Source organism: Bombina bombina, chromosome 5 (genome assembly GCF_027579735.1).
Source record: "Bombina bombina isolate aBomBom1 chromosome 5, aBomBom1.pri, whole genome shotgun sequence".
Lineage (NCBI taxonomy): Eukaryota > Metazoa > Chordata > Amphibia > Anura > Bombinatoridae > Bombina > Bombina bombina.
Genome location: NC_069503.1, coordinates 1,007,572,487 through 1,007,596,934, shown reverse-complemented (window position 1 = coordinate 1,007,596,934; position 24,448 = coordinate 1,007,572,487). Strand labels below are relative to the sequence as shown.

The window sequence follows — 24,448 nt, the reverse complement described above, 5'->3', positions numbered from 1 at the left end:
CCTTTGTGATTACCTTGTATCTAGGAACCTTCTTCCAGCCCCCTGATCACATGACTGTGACTTGTTATTATCTATTGTCTTAAATTTAGCATTGTTTTGTGCTAGATCTTAAATAACCCACTGTGCCTGAACACAGTGTTATCTATATGGCCCACGTGTACTTTCTGTCTCTTTGTGTTGAAAAGAGATTTCTCCAACATAGGTGTGTCCGGTCCACGGCGTCATCCTTACTTGTGGGATATTCTCTTCCCCAACAGGAAATGGCAAAGAGCCCAGCAAAGCTGGTCACATGATCCCTCCTAGGCTCCGCCTACCCCAGTCATTCTCTTTGCCGTTGTACAGGCAACATCTCCACGGAGATGGCTTAGAGTTTTTTAGTGTTTAACTGTAGTTTTTATTATTCAATCAAGAGTTTGTTATTTTGAAATAGTGCTGGTATGTACTATTTACTCAGAAACAGAAAAGAGATGAAGATTTCTGTTTGTATGAGGAAAATGATTTTAGCAACCGTCACTAAAATCCATGGCTGTTCCACACAGGACTGTTGAGAGCAATTAACTTCAGTTGGGGGAACAGTGAGCAGTCTCTTGCTGCTTGAGGTATGACACATTCTAACAAGACGATGTAATGCTGGAAGCTGTCATTTTCCCTCTGGGATCCGGTAAGCCATGTTTATTACGATTGTAAATAAGGGCTTCAAAAAGGGCTTATTAAGACTGTAGACTTTTTTTGGGCTAAATCGATTGATTATTAACACATATTTAGCCTTGAGGAATCATTTTATCTGGGTATTTTGATATAATAATATCGGCAGGCACTGTTTTAGACACCTTATTCTTTAGGGGCTTTCCCAAAGCATAGGCAGAGCCTCATTTTCGCGCCGGTGTTGCGCACTTGTTTTTGAGAGGCATGGCATGCAGTCGCATGTGAGAGGAGCTCTGATACTTAGAAAAGACTTTCTGAAGGCGTCATTTGGTATCGTATTCCCCTTGGGGCTTGGTTGGGTCTCAGCAAAGCAGATACCAGGGACTGTAAAGGGGTTAAAGTTCAAAACGGCTCCGGTTCCGTTATTTTAAGGGTTAAAGCTTCCAAATTTGTTGTGCAATACTTTTAAGGCTTTAAGACACTGTGGTGAAAATTTGGTGAATTTTGAACAATTCCTTCATGTTTTTTCGCATTTGCAGTAATAAAGTGTGTTCAGTTTAAAATTTAAAGTGACAGTAACGGTTTTATTTTAAAACGTTTTTTGTACTTGTTATCAAGTTTATGCCTGTTTAACATGTCTGAACTACCAGATAGACTGTGTTCTGAATGTGGGGAAGCCAGAATTCCTATTCATTTAAATAAATGTGATTTATGTGACAATGACAATGATGCCCAAGATGATTCCTCAAGTGAGGGGAGTAAGCATGGTACTGCATCATTCCCTCCTTCGTCTACACGAGTCTTGCCCACTCAGGAGGCCCCTAGTACATCTAGCGCGCCAATACTCCTTACTATGCAACAATTAACGGCTGTAATGGATAATTCTGTCAAAAACATTTTAGCCAAAATGAACACTTATCAGCGTAAGCGCGACTGCTCTGTTTTAGATACTGAAGAGCATGACGACGCTGATATTAATATTTCTGAAGGGCCCCTAACTCAGTCTGATGGGGCCAGGGAGGTTTTGTCTGAGGGAGAAATTACTGATTCAGGGAACATTTCTCAACAAGCTGAACCTGATGTGATTGCATTTAAATTTAAGTTGGAACATCTCCGCATTCTGCTTAAGGAGGTATTATCCACTCTGGATGATTGTGACAAGTTGGTCATCCCAGAGAAACTATGTAAAATGGACAAGTTCCTAGAGGTGCCGGGGCTCCCAGAAGCTTTTCCTATACCCAAGCGGGTGGCGGACATTGTTAATAAAGAATGGGAAAGGCCCGGTATTCCTTTCGTCCCTCCCCCCATATTTAAAAAATTGTTTCCTATGGTCGACCCCAGAAAGGACTTATGGCAGACAGTCCCCAAGGTCGAGGGAGCGGTTTCCACTTTAAACAAACGCACCACTATACCCATAGAGGATAGTTGTGCTTTCAAAGATCCTATGGATAAAAAATTAGAAGGTTTGCTTAAAAAGATGTTTGTTCAGCAGGGTTACCTTCTACAACCAATTTCATGCATTGTCCCTGTCGCTACAGCCGCATGTTTCTGGTTCGATGAGCTGATAAAGGCGGTCGACAGTGATTCTCCTCCTTATGAGGAGATTATGGACAGAATCAATGCTCTCAAATTGGCTATTTCTTTCACCCTAGACGCCACTTTGCAATTGGCTAGGTTAGCGGCTAAGAATTCTGGGTTTGCTATTGTGGCGCGCAGAGCGCTTTGGTTGAAATCTTGGTCGGCTGATGCGTCTTCCAAGAACAAGCTACTTAACATTCCTTTCAAGGGGAAAACGCTGTTTGGCCCTGACTTGAAAGAGATTATCTCGGATATCACTGGGGGTAAGGGCCACGCCCTTCCTCAGGATCGGCCTTTCAAGGCAAAAAATAAACCTAATTTTCGTCCCTTTCGTAGAAACGGACCAGCCCAAAGTGCTACGTCCTCTAAGCAAGAGGGTAATACTTCTCAAGCCAAGCCAGCTTGGAGACCAATGCAAGGCTGGAACAAGGGAAAGCAGGCCAAGAAACCTGCCACTGCTACCAAGACAGCATGAAATGTTGGCCCCCGATCCGGGACCGGATCTGGTGGGGGGCAGACTCTCTCTCTTCGCTCAGGCTTGGGCAAGAGATGTTCTGGATCCTTGGGCGCTAGAAATAGTCTCCCAAGGTTATCTTCTGGAATTCAAGGGACTTCCCCCAAGGGGGAGGTTCCACAGGTCTCAGTTGTCTTCAGACCACATAAAAAGACAGGCATTCTTACATTGTGTAGAAGACCTGTTAAAAATGGGAGTGATTCATCCCGTTCCATTAAGAGAACAAGGGATGGGGTTCTACTCCAATCTGTTTATAGTTCCCAAAAAAGAGGGAACGTTCAGACCAATCTTAGATCTCAAGATCTTAAACAAGTTTCTCAAGGTTCCATCGTTCAAGATGGAAACCATTCGAACTATTCTTCCTTCCATCCAGGAAGGTCAATTCATGACCACGGTGGATTTAAAGGATGCGTATCTACATATTCCTATCCACAAGGAACATCATCGGTTCCTGAGGTTCGCATTCCTGGACAAACATTACCAGTTCGTGGCGCTTCCTTTCGGATTAGCCACTGCTCCAAGGATTTTCACAAAGGTACTAGGGTCCCTTCTAGCTGTGCTAAGACCAAGGGGCATTGCTGTAGTACCTTACTTGGACGACATTCTGATTCAAGCGTCGTCCCTTCCTCAAGCAAAGGCTCACACGGACATTGTCCTGGCCTTTCTCAGATCTCACGGATGGAAAGTGAACGTGGAAAAGAGTTCTCTATCTCCGTCAACAAGGGTTCCCTTCTTGGGAACAATAATAGACTCCTTAGAAATGAGGATTTTTCTGACAGAGGCCAGAAAAACAAAACTTCTAGACTCTTGTCGGATACTTCATTCCGTTCCTCTTCCTTCCATAGCTCAGTGCATGGAAGTGATCGGGTTGATGGTAGCGGCAATGGACATAGTTCCTTTTGCACGCATTCATCTAAGACCATTACAACTGTGCATGCTCAGTCAGTGGAATGGGGACTATACAGACTTGTCTCCGAAGATACAAGTAAATCAGAGGACCAGAGACTCACTCCGTTGGTGGCTGTCCCTGGACAACCTGTCACGAGGGATGACATTCCGCAGACCAGAGTGGGTCATTGTCACGACCGACGCCAGTCTGATGGGCTGGGGCGCGGTCTGGGGATCCCTGAAAGCTCAGGGTCTTTGGTCTCGGGAAGAATCTCTTCTACCGATAAATATTCTGGAACTGAGAGCGATATTCAATGCTCTCAAGGCTTGGCCTCAGCTAGCGAGGGCCAAGTTCATACGGTTTCAATCAGACAACATGACAACTGTTGCGTACATCAACCATCAGGGGGGAACAAGGAGTTCCCTGGCGATGGAAGAAGTGACCAAAATCATTCTATGGGCGGAGTCTCACTCCTGCCACCTGTCTGCTATCCACATCCCAGGAGTGGAGAATTGGGAAGCGGATTTTCTGAGTCGTCAGACATTGCATCCGGGGGAGTGGGAACTCCATCCGGAAATCTTTGCCCAAGTCACTCAGCTGTGGGGCATTCCAGACATGGATCTGATGGCCTCTCGTCAGAACTTCAAAGTTCCTTGCTACGGGTCCAGATCCAGGGATCCCAAGGCGGCTCTAGTGGATGCACTAGTAGCACCTTGGACCTTCAAACTAGCTTATGTGTTCCCGCCGTTTCCTCTCATCCCCAGGCTGGTAGCCAGGATCAATCAGGAGAGGGCGTCGGTGATCTTGATAGCTCCTGCGTGGCCACGCAGGACTTGGTACGCAGATCTGGTGAATATGTCATCGGCTCCTCCTTGGAAGCTACCTTTGAGACGAGACCTTCTTGTTCAGGGTCCGTTCGAACATCCGAATCTGGTTTCACTCCAGCTGACTGCTTGGAGATTGAACGCTTGATCTTATCGAAGCGAGGATTCTCAGATTCTGTTATCGATACTCTTGTTCAGGCCAGAAAGCCTGTAACTAGAAAGATTTACCACAAAATTTGGAAAAAATATATCTGTTGGTGTGAATCTAAAGGATTCCCTTGGGACAAGGTTAAGATTCCTAGGATTCTATCCTTCCTTCAAGAAGGATTGGAAAAAGGATTATCTGCAAGTTCCCTGAAGGGACAGATTTCTGCCTTGTCTGTGTTACTTCACAAAAAGCTGGCCGCTGTGCCAGATGTTCAAGCCTTTGTTCAGGCTCTGGTTAGAATTAAGCCTGTTTACAAACCTTTGACTCCTCCTTGGAGTCTCAATTTAGTTCTTTCAGTTCTTCAGGGGGTTCCGTTTGAACCCTTACATTCCGTTGATATTAAGTTATTATCTTGGAAAGTTTTGTTTTTAGTTGCAATTTCTTCTGCTAGAAGAGTTTCAGAATTATCTGCTCTGCAGTGTTCTCCTCCTTATCTGGTGTTCCATGCAGATAAGGTGGTTTTACGTACTAAACCTGGTTTTCTTCCAAAAGTTGTTTCTAACAAAAACATTAACCAGGAGATTATCGTACCTTCTCTGTGTCCGAAACCAGTTTCAAAGAAGGAACGTTTGTTGCACAATTTGGATGTTGTTCGCGCTCTAAAATTCTATTTAGATGCTACAAAGGATTTTAGACAAACATCTTCCTTGTTTGTCGTTTATTCCGGTAAAAGGAGAGGTCAAAAAGCAACTTCTACCTCTCTCTCTTTTTGGATTAAAAGCATCATCAGATTGGCTTACGAGACTGCCGGACGGCAGCCTCCCGAAAGAATCACAGCTCATTCCACTAGGGCTGTGGCTTCCACATGGGCCTTCAAGAACGAGGCTTCTGTTGATCAGATATGTAGGGCAGCGACTTGGTCTTCACTGCACACTTTTACCAAATTTTACAAGTTTGATACTTTTGCTTCTTCTGAGGCTATTTTTGGGAGAAAGGTTTTGCAAGCCGTGGTGCCTTCCATTTAGGTGACCTGATTTGCTCCCTCCCTTCATCCGTGTCCTAAAGCTTTGGTATTGGTTCCCACAAGTAAGGATGACGCCGTGGACCGGACACACCTATGTTGGAGAAAACAGAATTTATGTTTACCTGATAAATTACTTTCTCCAACGGTGTGTCCGGTCCACGGCCCGCCCTGGTTTTTTTAATCAGGTCTGATAATTTATTTTCTTTAACTACAGTCACCACGGTACCATATGGTTTCTCCTATGCAAATATTCCTCCTTAACGTCGGTCGAATGACTGGGGTAGGCGGAGCCTAGGAGGGATCATGTGACCAGCTTTGCTGGGCTCTTTGCCATTTCCTGTTGGGGAGGAGAATATCCCACAAGTAAGGATGACGCCGTGGACCGGACACACCGTTGGAGAAAGTAATTTATCAGGTAAACATAAATTCTGTTTTTAAAAGAATGTGATAAGAGGCAGCCCTCAAAGGCTTAGAAATTAGCATATGAGCCTACCTATGTTTAGTTTAAACTAAGAATACCAAGAGAAAAAAGCAAATTTGATGATAAAAGTAAATTGGAAAGTCGATTAAAATTAAAAGTCCTATCTGAATAATGAAAGTTTAATTTATACTTGACTGTCCCTTTAAGAGAGACAGTCGCACAATTACCATCTGTTTTCTGCTTGGGACCTCTGAACTCAAAAGCAGAATTCTACCTATGTGTTATTGCCTTTGCAAGGGGTTAAAGTTATTTAGCTTCAATGATACAGAAATTGCATATTCTAATGAACCAGAGTGTAAGCTTTGTGTTAGAGTGCCCTTCTAGGCATAAATACTGCTGCCAGCTCCAGGTTTGCTTTCAGTACTCATCTGCTTGTTGTCTCACTTCTGCCTACAGCTCTTTTTGTTGTGTTGTACCTACAGCTCTTTTTGTTGTGTTGTACCTACAGCTCTTTTTGTTGTGTTGCACCTACGTTATGCTCACATCTAAAACATTCTTCTCTATTCCAACTCTCTTGCTAAGAACTCCCATCTGTCTTTGTGTTTCACTCCCACCTGATTACACAGGTACCCATTCCATAGACCAGGGATGGCTACACGTGGCCCTCTGCGCTAGTCTTTATGGCCCCTGGGAAGTAGCAGAAATAAAAATGTGTGCTTCAGGAACTTTTGGTGGGTTGGTAAACAAGATGATTTCAATTCAAAATATCTCTCTGGAGAGAACAGCAGATAGGAGAGTACCCAACAACTTTACTAAAATGTTGCCTAGATCCATTGGCCAATTTTAGGAAATATAATAATATTATTAATATTAGTTTATTACATAAATGTATGTGTGGCCCTTTAGGCTTCAAAATTTTGATGTGTTGGCCATATCAGATCTTCACTTTAAGCTATAATACTGCACGTCACATACATTAAATTTCCTCCTGTGTTTACTGAATAGTTCTCCAGCCAAACATGGCAGCATACATGAAAGTCACTGTGCAAGTGTTTGTGATGATGCTAGTGGTAAATAGTCACCTCAGATTCTCTCACCTTGGTTTTTTTTTAGTTTATTAATACTGTCTATTGCACCAACCTGTTATCTAAAATTTACCTGTATTAAAACAAACCTACTGTGTCAAAAAAATAGGTTTTTTTAAAGTAAATTACTATTTATCTGGGGAAAGTGTTCCTTCAATATGAAAAAATAAGTATAAAACACAAGCAGAAATGGAATGCAACCTTGGGAAACAAAAACATATTTTCACAAGATTAGAGTGATCTTTTACAGGAACAGATACATTCGAGGTTATATTTATTCTATAAATAATACACAAAGATACATTCACAATTTAAAATGTCATTGAACATTTTGTGGTTTAAGAAGTATGCAATTTAAAGTCTTAGTTCTTAACAAGAGCATGTGCAGAATAAGTTAGATCTCACTGCAAACGGGTTGATAAATGTATCGTTCAATTTTAAAGCATGTAAGAATGTTGATGAACCAATGGAGCAGATTTTATTCAGCCACACTATATGGTATATAAATATATGTAAATAGTCTGGCTACCTGCTTAATCAAAAGGCAATCTTAAAAACAAAAGCTGTAGGTGCCTCTTAATATTTTGTTTGGTTGAGCAGTATAATAGCAAAAAATATACATATATAGGGGGGTGAATCAGGATACCGTGTCTCAAAATGCTCATACACCATTCAAAACTTTAGCATTCATCAGCCTGATAAAACAGCTACTTGTGACCTGAGAAACGCGTTGCTGTTTTTATATGTTTTTATTGAAGTAATCTTTGATCTTACCACTTGCTGCCACACAATCATTTACCCTCTTCGCCAGTTTTGAATGGTGTATGAGCATTTTGGGACACAATATCCTGATTCACCTCTTTCCACTGCAATTATAATAACACGATACTTCAGATTTGTATTTACCAAGTCTGTCAAGTAGTGTTGGGTCATCTCAGTAACTTACCTTGAAATAGAAGGAACATCACAAATTAGTGTTGTTACTATTATTAAATGTTGACAGTTTTAGATTTAAACTGCTATTCTGAAGACCTATTCATTCCCCTCCATTAGAATAGCTATTTTATTCACTTTTTAAATACTTTTATTGTGGTGTATGTGTAATAATGGTTTTACATTTTCTCAAAAAGATTTTAATCTTTAAAGCATCAAGGAAGTTGTGCTTTTTTGAGATATTGCTATCCACTGGTGGTTTAGTAAATACATACGTAGAAAAACTAGTTTGTATGTTTTTTTTTTTTAATATTATAGATTTTTTTTTAAATTTAATGTATTGTATTTTACAGAACAATTCAAAGAAGACCCAAGATATATAACTGAAACTATCTGAGGATAATTTCAACTGATCTTTGAACCACACTTCACATTGGGAATTATGAGCTGTGCTATGCACATAATTTGATTGAAACATTGGGGTCATAGAAGACATGAGTTTGCATCGGCAAATGGGTTCAGATCGGGACCTGCAGTCATCTACGTCATCAGTTAGCCTTCCCTCAGTTAAAAAGGCCCCAAAGAAAAGGAGGATACCCTGGGGGTCCATATTCCGTAAGAAAAAAGATCCAAAGCGGAAGTCAAGAGAAATAAATGTTGGTGTCGATGGCATTGCAAGCATTGAAAGTATTCATTCGGAAATGTGCACAGATAAAAGCATATTCACTCAGTCAGTGAACTCCCCTGACAATGGGACAAACACAGCAACTAAGCAAAATGGAGACTTTATGGAGTGTCCCTTATGCCTTTTACGGCATTCTAAAGACAGGTTTCCTGAAATAATGACTTGTCACCACAGGTCATGTGCAGACTGTTTGCGACAATATCTCAGGATAGAGATCTCTGAGAGCAGAGTCAACATCAGCTGTCCTGAATGCTCTGAACGTTTTAATCCTTATGATATCCGCCTCATACTAAATGACAGCTTATTGATGGAAAAATATGAAGAGTTTATGCTCAGGAGGTGGCTTGTTGCTGATCCTGATTGTCGATGGTGTCCAGCTCCAGACTGTGGGTAAGTAAAGTTTATTTACTTCATGTTAAAGTTTATACATTCTTTAACTACTGCAGTCTTGAAGAATCTAATGTATGTCCAAATTCCTCACATTGATAATAACCCATTTGAATTTATATGCCTCTTTATGAGTTCCTGTTCTGAACTAGCGCTACGGAATCTGTTGACTCTCTATAAATAACTGATGATGATAATAATAATAACTTCTAGTGTTAATTACATTCATCTTTCCATAATAATTCTTATTTTAAGGTGCACTTCGTGTTTGTATAAAACAATGCAATGACAGGCTGTATATGCACTGTAGCACTGTTTTACTTGTTATTGAGTAGCTTTAGATCCCAAACAAAGATTAGTGGACCACACTCTGTGTATGAAGAAGATGTTTCAATCTTAATATGAGGAGAGTCCACAGTTTCATTCCTTACTTGTAGGAATGCAGAACCTGGCCACCAGGAGGAGGCAAAGACACCCCAGCCAAAGGCTTAAATATCTCCCCCACTTCCCTCATCCCCCAGTCATTCTTTGCCTTTTGTCACAGCAGGATGGCAGAGAAGTGTTGGAAGATTCGGAGTAGCCTCTTATGGAGGGTAGTACTCTTCTGTATGGGACTGGCGTTTTAAGTAGTCTTGTCAGCCTCTTAGTGAGAGCATTGACGAAAGTTAGGGTCTGGAGATGCAGGGAGAGTCTTTCTGCAAAACCATCCAGACTCGTATTAACTGCTAAGCAATCAGTGTTGACGAGTTTCACTGCCTTCTTCTATCACTCAAGTCCATGTCAGGTGCGATGCTACAAGACTGTCAAACTTGATAGGCTGTGTGTCTGTTCCACGGCGTTGATTCCGGTAAGATCGTTTCATTTTATACTCATATGATAACATAAGAAGACAGGGTCACAGTGTGACTCCTTTATCTGTATGGAATCAATGGTTAATATCTCCGGAAGGAGATTATTGAACAGGGGGGATTTATACATGATTTGCTTTATTATGTTTTATGCTGCGACACGTGTGAAATGAGGCTCTGGCAGATGTGGGAACATTGAGGTTTTACTTTCATTTTTGGATAACTGCGCAGCCTGTTAGTTTGGCGCGCTTTTCTCCTGCAGCAGGGGCGGTCCTGCATGGCACTCCTTGTTGACCTGGTGTGGCCTCATTAATTTCCTCTTTCCTGACCGTGCGGTTTAGAGGAGAAGAAGCGGTTTCTCTGTGAGGCCTGGGTCATAGGAGGTGGCGAGTGCGCCGGCCATTGGGGATATAAAGGTGCCATTTTTTTTTCTATAGTCTATCTTCAAAGCGCAAGCTATGGAGAACTCTGATGCATTAGAGGGTACTCCCTCCTTACCAAGAGCTAATACCTGTTTCTCTTGTTAAGTGTATCCAGTCCACGGATCATCCATTACTTATTGAATATATTCTCCTTCCCAACAGGAAGCTGCAAGAGTCCACCCACAGCAAAGCTGCTATATAGCTCCTCCCCTAACTGCCATATTCAGTCATTCTCTTGCAAGCCTCAACATAGATAGGAGGTCGTGAGAGTCTGTGGTGCTTTCTACTTAGTTTATTCTTCAATCAAAAGTTTGTTATTTTTAAATGGCACCGGAGTGTGCTGTTTATCTCAGGCAGTATTTGGAAGAAGAATCTGCCTGCGTTTTTCTATGATCTTAGCAGACGTAACTAAGATCCATTTGCTGTTCTCGCACATTCTGAGGAGTGAGGTACTTCAGAGGGGGAATGGCGTGCAGGTTTTCCTGCAGATAAGGTATGTGCAGTAAAATATTTTTCTAGGAATGGAATTGACTAAGAAAATACTGCTGATACCGAAGTAATGTAAGTAAAGCCTTAAATGCAGCGATAGCGACTGGTATCAGGCTTATTAATAGAGATACATACTCTTGTAAAAATGTGTTTTAAAACGTTTGCTGGCATGTTTAATAGTTTTTTAACATATGTTTGGTGATAAAACTTATTGGGGCCTAAGTTTTTTCCACATGGCTGGCTTAAATTTTGCATAGAAACAGTTAACTGAAGCTTCCCACTGTTGGCTGTGGCAGTTTGTTGTGTCTGTTTTTAAAAACGTCTGTCATTTTTTTGATCTGTTTTTTGCATTAAGGGGTTAATCATCCATTTGCAAGTGGGTGCAATGCTCTGTTACCTTATTACATGTACTGTAAAAATTTCGTTTGTTTTACTGCCTTTTTTTCACTGTTTTTCAAATTTTGACAAAATTTGTTTCTCTTAAAGGCACAGTAACGTTTTATATATTTGCTTGTTAACTTGATTTAAAGTGTTTTCCAAGCTTACTAGTCTCATTATTAGTCTGTTCTAACATGTCTGACATAGAGGAAGCTCTGTGTTCATTATGTTTTAAAGCCATGGTGGAACCCCATCTTAGAATGTGTACCAGATGTACTGATTTCATGTTAAACAATAAAGATCATTTTTTGTCTTTAAAAACATTATCACCAGAGGATTCTGTCGTGGGGGTAGTTATGCCGACTAACTCTCCCCACGTGTCAGACCTTTTGACTCCCGCTTTAGGGACTCACGCTCAAATGGCGCCAAGTACATCAAGGGCACCCATAGCGTTTCTTTTACCAGGGGATTCTGTCGAGGGGAAAGTTATGCCGACTAACTCTCCCCACGTGTCAGACCCTTCGACTCCCGCTTCAGGGACTCACGCTCAAATGGCGCCAAGTACATCAAGGGCACCCATAGCGTTTCTTTTACCAGGGGATTCTGTCGAGGGGAAAGTTATGCCGACTAACTCTCCCCACGTGTCAGACCCTTCGACTCCCGCTTCAGGGACTCACGCTCAAATGGCGCCAAGTACATCAAGGGCACCCATAGCGTTTCTTTTACCAGGGGATTCTGTCGAGGGGAAAGTTATGCCGACTAACTCTCCCCACGTGTCAGACCCTTCGACTCCCGCTTCAGGGACTCACGCTCAAATGGCGCCAAGTACATCAAGGGCGCCCATAGCGTTTATTTTACAAGACATGGCAAAGGTGGTGAATAATATTCTGGCAGCAGTATTAGTCAGACTACCTGAAATTAAAGGAAAGCAGTTAGCTCTGGGGGTAGATACAGAGCATACAGACGCTTTTAGAACCATGTATGATACTACCTCACAATATGCTTAGTCTGTGGGTGATTTTTTTTTTTGACTCAGGGAAGATGATTTAACCTTATTCTGATATTTCTACATTTAAAATTTATGCTTGAGAACCTCCACTTGTTGCTCAGGGAGGCTTTGGCTGCTCTGAATGAATGTGTACAATCGCAGGGCCAGAGAAATTGTGTAGACTGGATAAATAATATGCAGTGCCGGTGTGTACTGATGTTTTTCCAATACCTAAAGAGGTTTACTAAAAATTTTTTAATAAGGAATGGGATAGACCAGGTGTGCCGTTCTCTTCCCCTCCTATTTTTTAGAAGAATGTTTTCTAATAGTTACCACCACACGGGACTTCTGGCAGACAGTTCCTAAGGTGGAGAGAAGAGTTTCTACTCTAGCTAAGCGTACCACTACCTCTGACGAGGACAGTTGTGCTTTTTAGATCCAATGGATAAAAAATGTTTATTCAACAGGGTTTTATCCTGCAGCCCCTTGCATACATTGCTTCTGTCACTGCTGCTGCGGCGTTCTGGGTTGAGTCTCTTGATGAGGCTTTACAGTTAAGCGACTCCATTGGATGAATATATTTGACAAGCTTATGCTAGCCAATTCCTTTGTTTTCTGATGCCTTGTTCATTTGACTAGACTAACGGGTAAGAATTCTGTTTTTTACTATACTGGCGCGCAGAGCGCTATGGCTTATATCATGGTCAGCTGTCGTGACTTTAATAAATAAGCTACTTAACTTCCCTTCAAGGGGCAGACCCTATTCGGGCCTGGTTTGAAGGAGATTATTGCTTATATCACTGGAGGAAAAGGTCATGCCCTTCCTCAGGATAGGTCCAAATCAAGGGAAAAAAAAAAAAAAAAAAAGTCTAATTTTCGTGCCTTTTAAAAACTTCAGGGCAGGTGTGGCATCCTCTTCCTCTAAGGCAAAACAAGAGGGAATTTTTGCTCAGTCCAAGGCGGTCTGGAGACAATTGGACCTGGAACAAAGATAAGCAGGCCAAGGAGCCTGCTGCTGCCTCTAAGGCAGCATGAAGGAACGGACCCCTATCCGGTAACGGATCCTATAGGGGGCAGACTTTCATTCTTCGCCCAGGCGTGGGCAAGAGATGCCCAGGATCCCTAGGCATTGGAATTTATATCCCAGAGATATCTTCTGGATTTCAAAGATTCCCCCCCCAAAAAAGGGGAGATTTCGCCTTTCACAATTATCTGCAAACCAGATAAAGAAGGAGGCATTCTTACATTGTGTACGAGATCCATCCAGTTCCAAGAGAGGAACAGGGACAGAGTTTTTACTCAAATCTGTTTGTGGTTCCCAAGGAGAGGGAACCTTCAGACCTATTTTGGATCTAAAGATCTTAAACAAATTCCTCATTCCGTCATTTAAGATGGAAACTATTCGTACCATCTTAACTCTGATCCAGGAGAGTCAATAGAGGACTACAAAGGATTTGAAGGATGCTTATCCTCACATTGTGATGCATAAAGATCACCATTGTTTTTCAGGTTTGCCTTTCTAGACAGGCATTACCAGTTTGTAGCTCTTTCCTTTGGGATATCTACAGCCCCAAGAATCTTTATGGAGGTTCTGGGGTCGCTTTGGCGGTCGGGGCATAGAAGTGGCCCCATATTTAGACGACATCCTGATACAGGCGTCAAACATCCAAATTGCCCAGTCTCATACGGACGTAGTACTGGCATTTCTGAGATCACATGGGTGGAAAGTGAACAAGGAAAGAGTTCTCTCTCCCCAATCTCAAGGGTTTCCCTCCTAGGGACTCTGATAGATTCTGTAGAAATCAAAATTTACCTGACGGAGTCCAGGTTGTCAAAGTTTCTAAATTTCTGCCGTGTTTTTCATCCCATCCGCGCCCTTCGGTGGCTCAGTACATGAATGAAATCGGCTTAATGGTAGCGGCAAGGGACATAGTACCGTTTGCACGTCTACATTTCAGACCGCTGCAACTATGCATGCTCAGTCAGAGGAACGGGGATTACACAGATTTGTCCCCCTGTTAAACCTGGACCAAGAGACCAGAGATTCTCTTCTCTGGTGACTATGTCGGGTCCATCTGTCCAAGGGTATGACCTTCCGTAGGTCAGATGGGACAATTGTTACAATAGATGCCAGCCTTTTAGGTTGGGATGTAGTCTGGAACTCCCTGAAGGCTCAGGGATAGTGGACTTAGGAGGAGACCCTCCTTCTAATAAATATTCTGGAACTGGGAGTGATATTCCATGCTCTTCAGACTTGGCCTCAGTTAGCAACTCTGAGGTACATCATACTCAGTCGGACAATATACACGACTGTGGCTTACATCAGCCATCAAGGGGGAACAGAAGTTCCCTAGCGATGTTAGAAGTCTTACAATAATTCACTGGACAGAGACTCACTCTTGTCTATCAGCTATCCATATCCCAGGTGTTGAGAACTGGGAGGTGGATTTTCTAAGTCGTCAGACTTTTCTTCCGGGGGAGTGGGATTTCCTCCGGAGGTCAAGACCAAGCAGGAGAGGGCTTTGGTGTTTTTGACAGCGCCTGCGTAGCCACGCAGGACCTGGTATGCAGATCTGGTGGACATGTCATCCTTTCCATCACAGTCTCTGCTTCTGAGACAGGTCCCTCTACCTCAGGGTCCTTTCAACCATCTAAATAGAATCAATCTGAGATGGACTGCCTGGAGACTGAACGCTTGATGTTATCAAAGCATGGCTTCTCCGAGTCAGTCATTGATACCTTAATACAGACATGAAAGCCTGTCTCTAGGAAAATTGAACATAGATATGGTGTAAATATCTGATTGTTATGAATCCAAGGGTTACTCATGGAGTAAAGTCTGGATTCCCAGGATATTATCTTTTCTCCAAGATGTTTTTGAGAAAAGGGTTGTCAGCTAATTCCTTAAAAGGGGACAGATTTTTACTCTGTCTATTTTTTTGCACAAGCGTCTGGCAGGTATTCTAGACGTTCAGGCATTTGGTCAGGCTTTGGTTAGATCCAAGCCTGTGTTTAAAACTGTTGCTCCGCCATGGAGCTTAAACCTGATTCTTAAGGTTCTTCAAGAAGTTCCGTTTGAACCTTTTTTGTTCCATAGATATCAATCTTTATCTTGGAAAGTTCCTTTTGGGTAGCTAATTCCTCGACTCGTAGAGTCTCCAAGTTATCTGTGTTACAATGTGATTCTCCTTATCTGGTCCTTCGTACGGATAAGGTAGTCCTGCGTACCAACCTGGGTTTTTTCCTAAGGTGGTATCTAACAAGTACATCACTCAAGAGATAGTTGTTCCATGCTTGTATCCTAATCCTTCCTCAAAGAAGGAACGTCTATTACACAATATTGGACGTGGTTTGTGCTTTAAAGTTTTACTTACAAGCTACTACAGTTTTCATCAAACGTTCACCTTGTTTGTTGTCTATTCTGGACAGAGGAGAGGTCAAAAGACTTCAGCAGCCTCTCTGTCTTTTTGGTTAAAAAGCATAATTCATTTAGCTTATGAGACTGCTGGACAGCAGCCTCCTGAAGGGATTACAGCTCATTCTACTAGAGCTGTGGTTTTCACTTGGGCCTTTTTTAAATGTGGCTTCTGTTGAACAGATTTACAAGACGGAGTCTTGGTCTGCGCTTTATACTTTTCAAATTTAACAAATTTGATACCTTGCTTCTTCGGAGGCTATTTTTGGGAGAAAGGGTTTTTTACAGGCAGTGGTAACTTCCGTTTAAGTACCTGCCTTGTCCCTCCCATCATCCGTGTACTTTAGCTTTGGTATTGGTATTCCATAAGTAATGGATGATCCGTGGACTGGATACACTTAACAAGAGAAAACATAATTTATGCTTACCTGATAAATTTATTTCTCTTGTAGTGTATCCAGTCCACGGCCCGCCCTGTCACTTTAAGGCAGGTAATTTTTTCATTCGAACTACAGTCACCACTGCACCCTATGGTTTTTCCTTTCTCTGCATGTTTTCGGTCGAATGACTGAATATGGCAGTTAGGGGAGGAGCTATATAGCAGCTTTGCTGTGGGTGGACTCTTGCAGCTTCCTGTTGGGAAGGAGAATATATTCAATAAGTAATGGATGATCCGTGGACTGAATACACTACAAGAGAAATAAATTTATCAGGTAAGCATAAATTATGTTTTTTATTGTGAGGAGGCTACGGTATACCCGCCTGCTCAGTTATGTTCCACATGCCTTGATAAAGTCATTATATCTAAAAAGACTAAGATGTTTAGTACCACTGAGCCGTCCACCTCTGAGTGGTCTCCGTCCTGCGAGGTGCGTTCCCTGCAATCATCTACTTTTACACATGCAGCTCCCCATTGCACTACTAATCCTCATTCGGGAAGGGCCCTCCTACTGCCAAACTTTAACGAACAGTTGCAAACGGCAGTGTCTGCGGCCTTCAGTGCTTTACCTCGCCCTGCTAAGCGCAAGAGAAAGGTTAAATACTGCTATCCTTCCCAGGGTTCATCTGCCAACTTGTTGTATTTATCTGATACTAGATTATCCGCGTATGAAGACGCCTTCGATGCTTTAGAGGATGCTCTTTCTGGGTCGGAATCGGCTGCCTCTAAGCCTCTGGCTGCGGAGGAACCAGACTTTAGATTTAGGATAGAGCACTTAAGCTTTCTGTTAAAAGAAGTGTTAGGTTCAGGAACCTCTAAAGTAGCCAAGTTACCAGAGGAACCTTCTATTCCTAAGCTTGATAAGGTTTATGAGGACAGGGTGGTGCACAGACTTTTCCGGTTCCCGTAAAGATGGCAAATATTATTAAAAATGAATGGGAAAGGCTTGGATCCTCTTTTTCCCTTTCTTCTTCCTTTAAGAAATTGTTTCCGGGCCCTGACACTTAATTGAAGTTGTGGGGGCCGATCCCTAAGGTGGATCGCCACGCTTGCTATGCGCACCATTATCCCGCTTGAGGATAGTTAGTCGTTTAAGGAGCCCATGGGTAAGAAACTTGAAACTCTGTTAAGAAAGATGTTTCAGCACACAGGATATTTATTTCAGCATGCAGCGGCAGTTGCTGCGGTGGCGAGAGCCGCTACCTATTGGTGTGACTCTGTCAGAGATGATCAAGGTGGAAACTCCCCTCGAGGAAATCCAGGAAAGAATCAGTGCCTTGAGGGTAGCTAATTCATTTATCTGTGATGCAAACATGTAGAATATTCACTTGAATGCCAAGACATCAGGCTTTTCTGTTCTAGCCCGTAGGGCTCTGTGGCTGAAGTCTTGGTCTGCTGACATGACTTCAAAATCTAGATTTCTTTCCCTTCCATTTAAGGGGAAGATTCTTTTCGGTCCAGGTCTGGACTCTATCATATCTACGGTTACGAGGGGGGCAAGGGTGCCTTTCTACCGCAGGATAAAAATAAACCTAAAGGGGCCTAATTTCCGGCCCTTTCGTTTGGAAAATTCCCAACGCCAGCAGCCCTCCGCGAAGCCTGCTCAATCCAAGGGAACTTGGAAACCATCTCAATCTTGGAATATATCCAAGCAGAACCAGAAGCCCGCCGAGACAAAATCGGCATGAAGGGGCAGCCTCCGATCTGTCACTGCATCGTGTTGGGGGCAGATTATCTCTTTTTGTGGAGGCTTGCCGGGAAAATGTGCAGGACCCCCTTGGGTTCTGGAGGTCATTGCTCAGGGTTACAGGATAGGTTTCAAATCTCATCCACCCAGGGGCAGATTCCTCTTATCAAACCTGTCTTCAAGACTGGAAAAACAAGACGCTTTTCTAGGGTGTGTGAGGGATTGCTCCTCCCTAGGAATCATTGTGCCAGTACCTCTAGGAGAGAGAGGTCTGGGGTACTACTCAAGCCTTTTTGTGGTCCCAAAGGTTCCGTCCTGCCGACTGGCAGAAAACCATTCAAGAGCTCTTCTTCAACCTCATGGATCGAAGATAAACTTAGGAAAGAGTCCTTTGGTTCCCAGTACCAGAGTGGAATTCCTGGGCACGATAATAGATTCCATATCCATGAAGATATTCCTTACAGCTCAGAGACATTGCAAAATTATTTCCAATTGTCTTGCCCTCCAGACCTCCTTAAGGCCATCTGTGGCCTGGTGTATGGAGGTAATTGGGCTCATGGTGTCCAGCATAGATGTCATTCCATTCGCCAGATTCCATCTCGGGCCTCTTCAGTTGTGTATACTGAGGCAATGGAATGGCGATCACTCTGACTTATCCCAACAGATTTCTCTGGACAACCGGTCGAGAGAATCGCTCTCTTGGTGGCTCTGTCCATATCACCTGTCCCAGGGGACATCCTTCTTGAGACCATCCTGGGAGATTGTGACTACGGACGCAAGTCTATCAGGATGGGGAGCTGTTTGGGGTGCCAGGAAGGCACAGGAATGGTGGTCTCGAGAGGAATCTCTCCTCCCGATCAACATTTTGGAACTTCGAGCAATCTTCAACGCTCTAAAGGCTTGGCCTCTGCTGGGTTTGTCCCAGTTTATCGGATTCCAATAGGACAACATCACCTCGGTGGCTTACATCAACCATCAAGGGGGAACGAGAAGCTTCGTAGCCATGAGGGAAGTATCTTGGATTCTAGAATGGGCGGAGGCCCACAACTGCTCGCTGTCAGCGATCCACATTCTGGGTGTGGACAACTGGGAAGCGGATTTTCTCAGAAGACAATTGTTTCGTATGGGGGGAAATGGTCTCTCCATCCCGAAGTGTTTGCGGATATTTGCAACAGATGGGGAACGTTGGAGATGGATCTCATGGCATCCAGACTCAATACCAAGTTACTCAGATAGGGTCGCGGTCCAGGGATCCGCAGGCAGAGCTAATAATTGCCTTAGCAGTGCCCTGGGGGTTCAAACTCGTCTACATTTTTCCACCGTTGCCACTTCAACCTCCGGTAGTGGCCCACATCAAGCAGGAGCAAACCTAGACTATTCTAATTGCTCCATCGTGGCCGCGAAGGATGTGGTTTGCGGGCCTGGTGGGGATGTCGTCATCTCCTCCATGGAGGTTACCCTGTCGCATTGATCTGCTGGAACATGGTCCTTTTGTTCATCAAAATCTAGATTCTCTGAGGCTGACTGTGTGGAGATGGAACGCTTAGTCCTAGCCAAGAGAGGGTTTTCTGAGAGTGTGATTGATTCTCTCATTCAAGCTAAAAAGCCGGTCACCCGTCGCATAAGGTGTGGAGGAACTACTTATTGGTGTGAAGAACGTGGATTCCCCTGGCATAAGGTCAAGGTATCCAGGATTCTTTTTTTTCTCCAAGTCGGTTTGGGGAAGGGATAGGCCTCTAGTTGCTTAAAGGGACAGATTTCTGCTCTATCTGTGTATTTACACAAGAGGCTCGCTGAGCTTCTTGATATACAGTAGTTTGTTCAGACTTTGTCTAGAATCAGGCCTGTGTTTAGACATTCCGCTCCTCCTTGGAGTTTAAATTTGGTTCTTAAGGTTTTGCAGAGGGCTCCGTTTGAGCCCATGCATTCGGTTGACATTAAATTACTGTCTTGGAGGGTTCTTTTTTTTACTGGCTATTGCCTCGGCACACAGAGTTTCTGAGATGGTGGCCTTGCAATGTGAGCCTCCTTACCTAGTTTTTCATGCTGATAAGGCTGTTCTTCGCACTGGGCTAGGTTTCCTCCCTAAGGTGGTGTCTGAACGCAACATCAATCCGATTGTGGTTCTTTCCCTGTGTCCAAATCGTTCTTCGAAGGAGCGATTACTTCATAATTTGGATGTGGTTCGGGCTTTGAAGTTCTATCTGCAGGCTACAAAGGAGTTTAAACAGACTTCGTCATTGTTTGTCTATTCTGGGAAGTGTAGAGGACAGAAGGCTTCTTCCACTTCCCTATCTTTTTGGTTGAGGAGCATTATCCACTTAGCATATGAAACAGCTGGTCATAAGCCTCCTCAGAGGATTACTACTCATTCCACTAGAGCTGTGGCTTCCTCTTGCACCTTCAAGAATGAGACCTCCTGGAGCAAATTTGTAGGGCAGCTACCTGGTCCTCCTTACATACTTTTTTAAAGTTTTACAAATTTGACTTTTTTTGCTTCGGCTGAAGCAGATTTTGGCAGAGAGGTTTTGCAGGCTGTGGTGCCCTCAGAATAGGGTCCGCCTCTCTTTTTACCCTCCCATTTTCATTCAGTGTCCTCTAGAGCTTGGTTATATGTTTCCCCACAAGTAAGGAATGAAGCCGTGGACTCGCCTCATATTAAGATGGAGGAGGAGAAGAGCCCCCGCACTTTTTCTCCGTTGAGCGGACCAAAATTTATTTTGTTTGTTCTTCTGGCACCATTTATACCCTGATATTTCTTCTACTGTTCCTTGTTCCCTCGGCAGAATGACTGGGGGATGAGGGAAGTGGGGGAGATATTTAAGCCTTTGGCTGGGGTGTCTTTGCCACAAGTAACGAATGAAGCCGTGGACTCTTCTCATACAGAGGAAAGGAAATGATCTGGTAAGCATAATTTATGTTTATTTATTTTGCACAATGTTTTAAAACTAATAGGGAAGTAACTGCATATTATAAACATAGCAGTATATAGACAAATACATTTAAAAGAGACGGTGCCCAAATTTGCTAGAGGTAAGTGTAACTAGCATAAAAACCTGTTTGTACATTCATGTAATTATTGCTTATTAAAAAGATCCAAACTTGTACTAAGATGGCGGTTTCCCCTTAAGTGTCTGAGGAGCAATATTTTTAAAGCATTGCCTTTAATACACCATTAATAGAATTGTGCAAAATGTTTGTGCAGAATGTTAGAATACAAATGTTTATCTAAATATATATTTTATTTATAAATTCTGCTTATTTTAATATGTGAGTATCTGTGCCTTGTGTTGAGTTTTTGGATGTAGTTAACCCCGCTTACAATATGAATTGTGTTTAAGATCTATTTGACTGAACTGAGTCATATGTGGTATAATATGTAACGCATGCATTTAATACTTAGAAGGATTTATACATCAATAGTGAGTTGAATATGAGATGACCGCTTAAGTTATGTATATTCAGATACTATGCTCTAAAAAAAAAAATGGATGAGTTTGGCTTGCACATCACTTGCATAAACCAAGCGTTTTTCTGTAGAGTTTAACTATTTTGAGTTCTAAGCAGCGTGGCTGGTGTGTGTCACATCAGTCTGTGCTTACTCACACGAGAAAGATGCAGAAAACGGCAGTTACTCAACATACTGAGTATTGAACTTGCTAATATTATGGTTATTTATATAATATTGAGGCATGTGAAGAGTAATTGGTCTTCAGTTAATATGAGACCAAGTTCTGACTTTGTCATTTCTTCATACTAAATAATAAAGCTGGATAAAGTAGAATGCAATAATTCAGCTTTCTCTTGTTAAGTGTATCCAGTCCACGGATCATCCATTACTTATGGGATATTAACTCCTCCCCAACAGGAAGTGCAAGAGGATTCACCCAGCAGAGCTGCTATATAGCTCCTCCCCTAACTGCCATTACCAGTCATTCTCTTGCACCCAACGAATAGATAGGATGTGTGAGAGGACTGTGGTGATTATACTTAGTTTCATACCTTCAATCAAAAGTTTATTTTATAATAGCACCGGAGTGTGTTATTCCTTCTCTGGTAGAATTTGAAGAAGAATCTACCTGAGTTTTTCTATGATTTTAGCCGGAGTAGTTAAGATCATATTGCTGTTTCTCGGCCATCTGAGGAGATCAGGGGACAGCGGGCAGATTAATCTGCAAAGAGGTATGTAGCAGCTTATTATTTTCTGACAATGGAATTGATGAGAAAATTCTGCCATACCGATATAATGTAAACTCAGCCTTAAATGCAGTAGCAGCAACTGGTATCAGGCTGTCATGTATGTATATTTTACACTTCAGTATTCTGGGGAATGGCACTTCACTGGAATTATACTGTATGCATAAAACTTTAGCCTAATTTGCAGGGACTAGCAACAGGCTTTTTAATAACACTCAATTTATTAATGTTAAACGTTTTTTGCTGGCATGTAAAATCGTTTAATTTTCTGAGGTACTGGGTGAAAAAATGTTTTGGGCACTATTTTTTTCCACTTGGCAGTCGTTTTATTTAATTTATGACAGTTTACTGATCTCTCTCACTGTTACGTGTGAGGGGGAGGGGCCTTTTTTGGCGCTTTTGCTACGCATCAAAAAATTCAGTCAGAAGTTTATTGTCTTCCCTGCATGATCCGGTTCATCTCTACAGAACTCAGGGGTCTTCAAAACTTGTTTTGAGGGAGGTAATCACTCACAGCAGAGCTGTGAGATTGTAGTTGACTGTGATAAAAAAACGTTTATTTCTGTATTTTTTTTTTTTTTTTCTGCTATCAGGGTTAGTTATCCTTTGCTAATGGGAGCAATCCTTTGCTAAAATTGTGTTTTTTACAAAGATTTGATGCTATAACTTTTCAGTTTATTAATTTTCAACTGTCATAACTTTTTCTGTGCTTCTTATAGGCACAGTACGTTTTCATATTATAGTAAATTACTTGAAAAGTATTTCCAAGTTGCTAGTTTATTTGCTAGTGTGTTAAACATGTCTGATTCAGAGGAAGATATCTGTGCTATATGTGCTAAAGCCAAAGTGGAGCCCAATAGAAATTTATGTACTAACTGTATTGATGCTACTTTAAATAAAAGTCAATCTGTACAAATTGAACATATTTCACCAAACAACGAGGGGAGAGTTATGCCGACTAACTCGCCTCACGTGTCAGTACCTGCATCTCCCGCTCGGGAGGTGCGTGATATTGTAGCGCCAAGTACATCTGGGCGGCCATTACAAATCACATTACAGGATATGGCTACTGTTATGACTGAAGTTTTGGCTAAATTACCAGAACTAAGAGGTAAGCGTGATCACTCTGGGGTGAGAACAGAGTGCGCTGATAATATTAGGGCCATGTCAGTCACTGCGTCACAATTTGCAGAACATGAGGACGGAGAGCTTCATTCTGCGGGTGACGGTTCTGATCCAAACAAACTGGATTCAGATATTTCAAATTTTAAATTTAAGCTGGAAAACCTCCGTGTATTACTAGGGGAGGTGTTAGCGGCTCTGAATGATTGTAACACAGTTGCAATACCAGAGAAAATGTGTAGGTTGGATAAATATTTTGCGGTACCGGCGAGTACTGACGTTTTTCCTATACCTAAGAGACTTACTGAAATTGTTACTAAGGAGTGGGATAGACCCGGTGTGCCGTTCTCACCCCCTCCGATATTTAGAAAGATGTTTCCAGTAGACGCCACCACACGGGACTTATGGCAAACGGTCCCTAAGGTGGAGGGAGCAGTTTCTACTTTAGCTAAGCGTACCACTATCCCGGTGGAGGATAGCTGTGCCTTTTCAGATCCAATGGATAAAAAGTTAGAGGGTTACCTTAAGAAAATGTTTGTTCAACAAGGTTTTATATTGCAACCTCTTGCATGCATTGCGCCTGTCACGGCTGCAGCAGCATTTTGGTTTGAGTCTCTGGAAGAGACACTTGAATCAGCTCCATTAGATGAGATTACACACAAGCTTAAAGCCCTTAAGTTAGCTAACTCATTTATTTCAGATGCCGTAGTACATTTAACTAAACTTACGGCTAAGAATTCCGGATTCGCCATTCAGGCATGCAGAGCACTGTGGCTAAAATCCTGGTCAGCTGACGTTACTTCTAAATCTAAATTGCTTAATATACCTTTCAAAGGGCAGACCTTATTCGGGCCCGGGTTGAAAGAAATTATCGCTGACATTACAGGAGGTAAAGGCCATGCCCTGCCTCAAGACAGAGCCAAACCTAAGGCTAGACAGTCTAATTTTCGTTCCTTTCGTAATTTCAAAGCAGGAGCAGCATCAACTTCCTCTGCACCAAAACAGGAAGGAGCTGTTGCTCGCTACAGACAAGGCTGGAGACCTAACCAGTCCTGGAACAAGGGCAAGCAGGCCAGGAAACCTGCTGCTGCCCCTAAGACAGCATGAATCGAGGGCCCCCGATCCGGGAACGGATCTAGTGGGGGGCAGACTTTCTCTCTTCGCCCAGGCTTGGGCAAGAGATGTCCAGGATCCCTGGGCGTTAGAGATCATATCTCAGGGATACCTTCTAGACTTCAAATTCTCTCCCCCAAGAGGGAGATTTCATCTGTCAAGGTTGTCAACAAATCAAATAAAGAAAGAGGCGTTTCTACGCTGCGTACAAGATCTT

General features: G+C 42.6%; 1 protein-coding gene across 1 annotated transcript in view; it reads left to right on the top strand.

The window, feature by feature from the left end:
• RNF19A (ring finger protein 19A, RBR E3 ubiquitin protein ligase) overlaps positions 1 to 24,448 on the top strand; it is a 340,911-nt gene that overhangs the window by 120,395 nt on the left and 196,068 nt on the right. The window contains 1 exon segment of the mRNA XM_053715246.1: positions 8,415 to 9,136. Coding sequence (XP_053571221.1) covers positions 8,556 to 9,136 — 581 coding nt within the window. The 5' untranslated portion in view covers positions 8,415 to 8,555.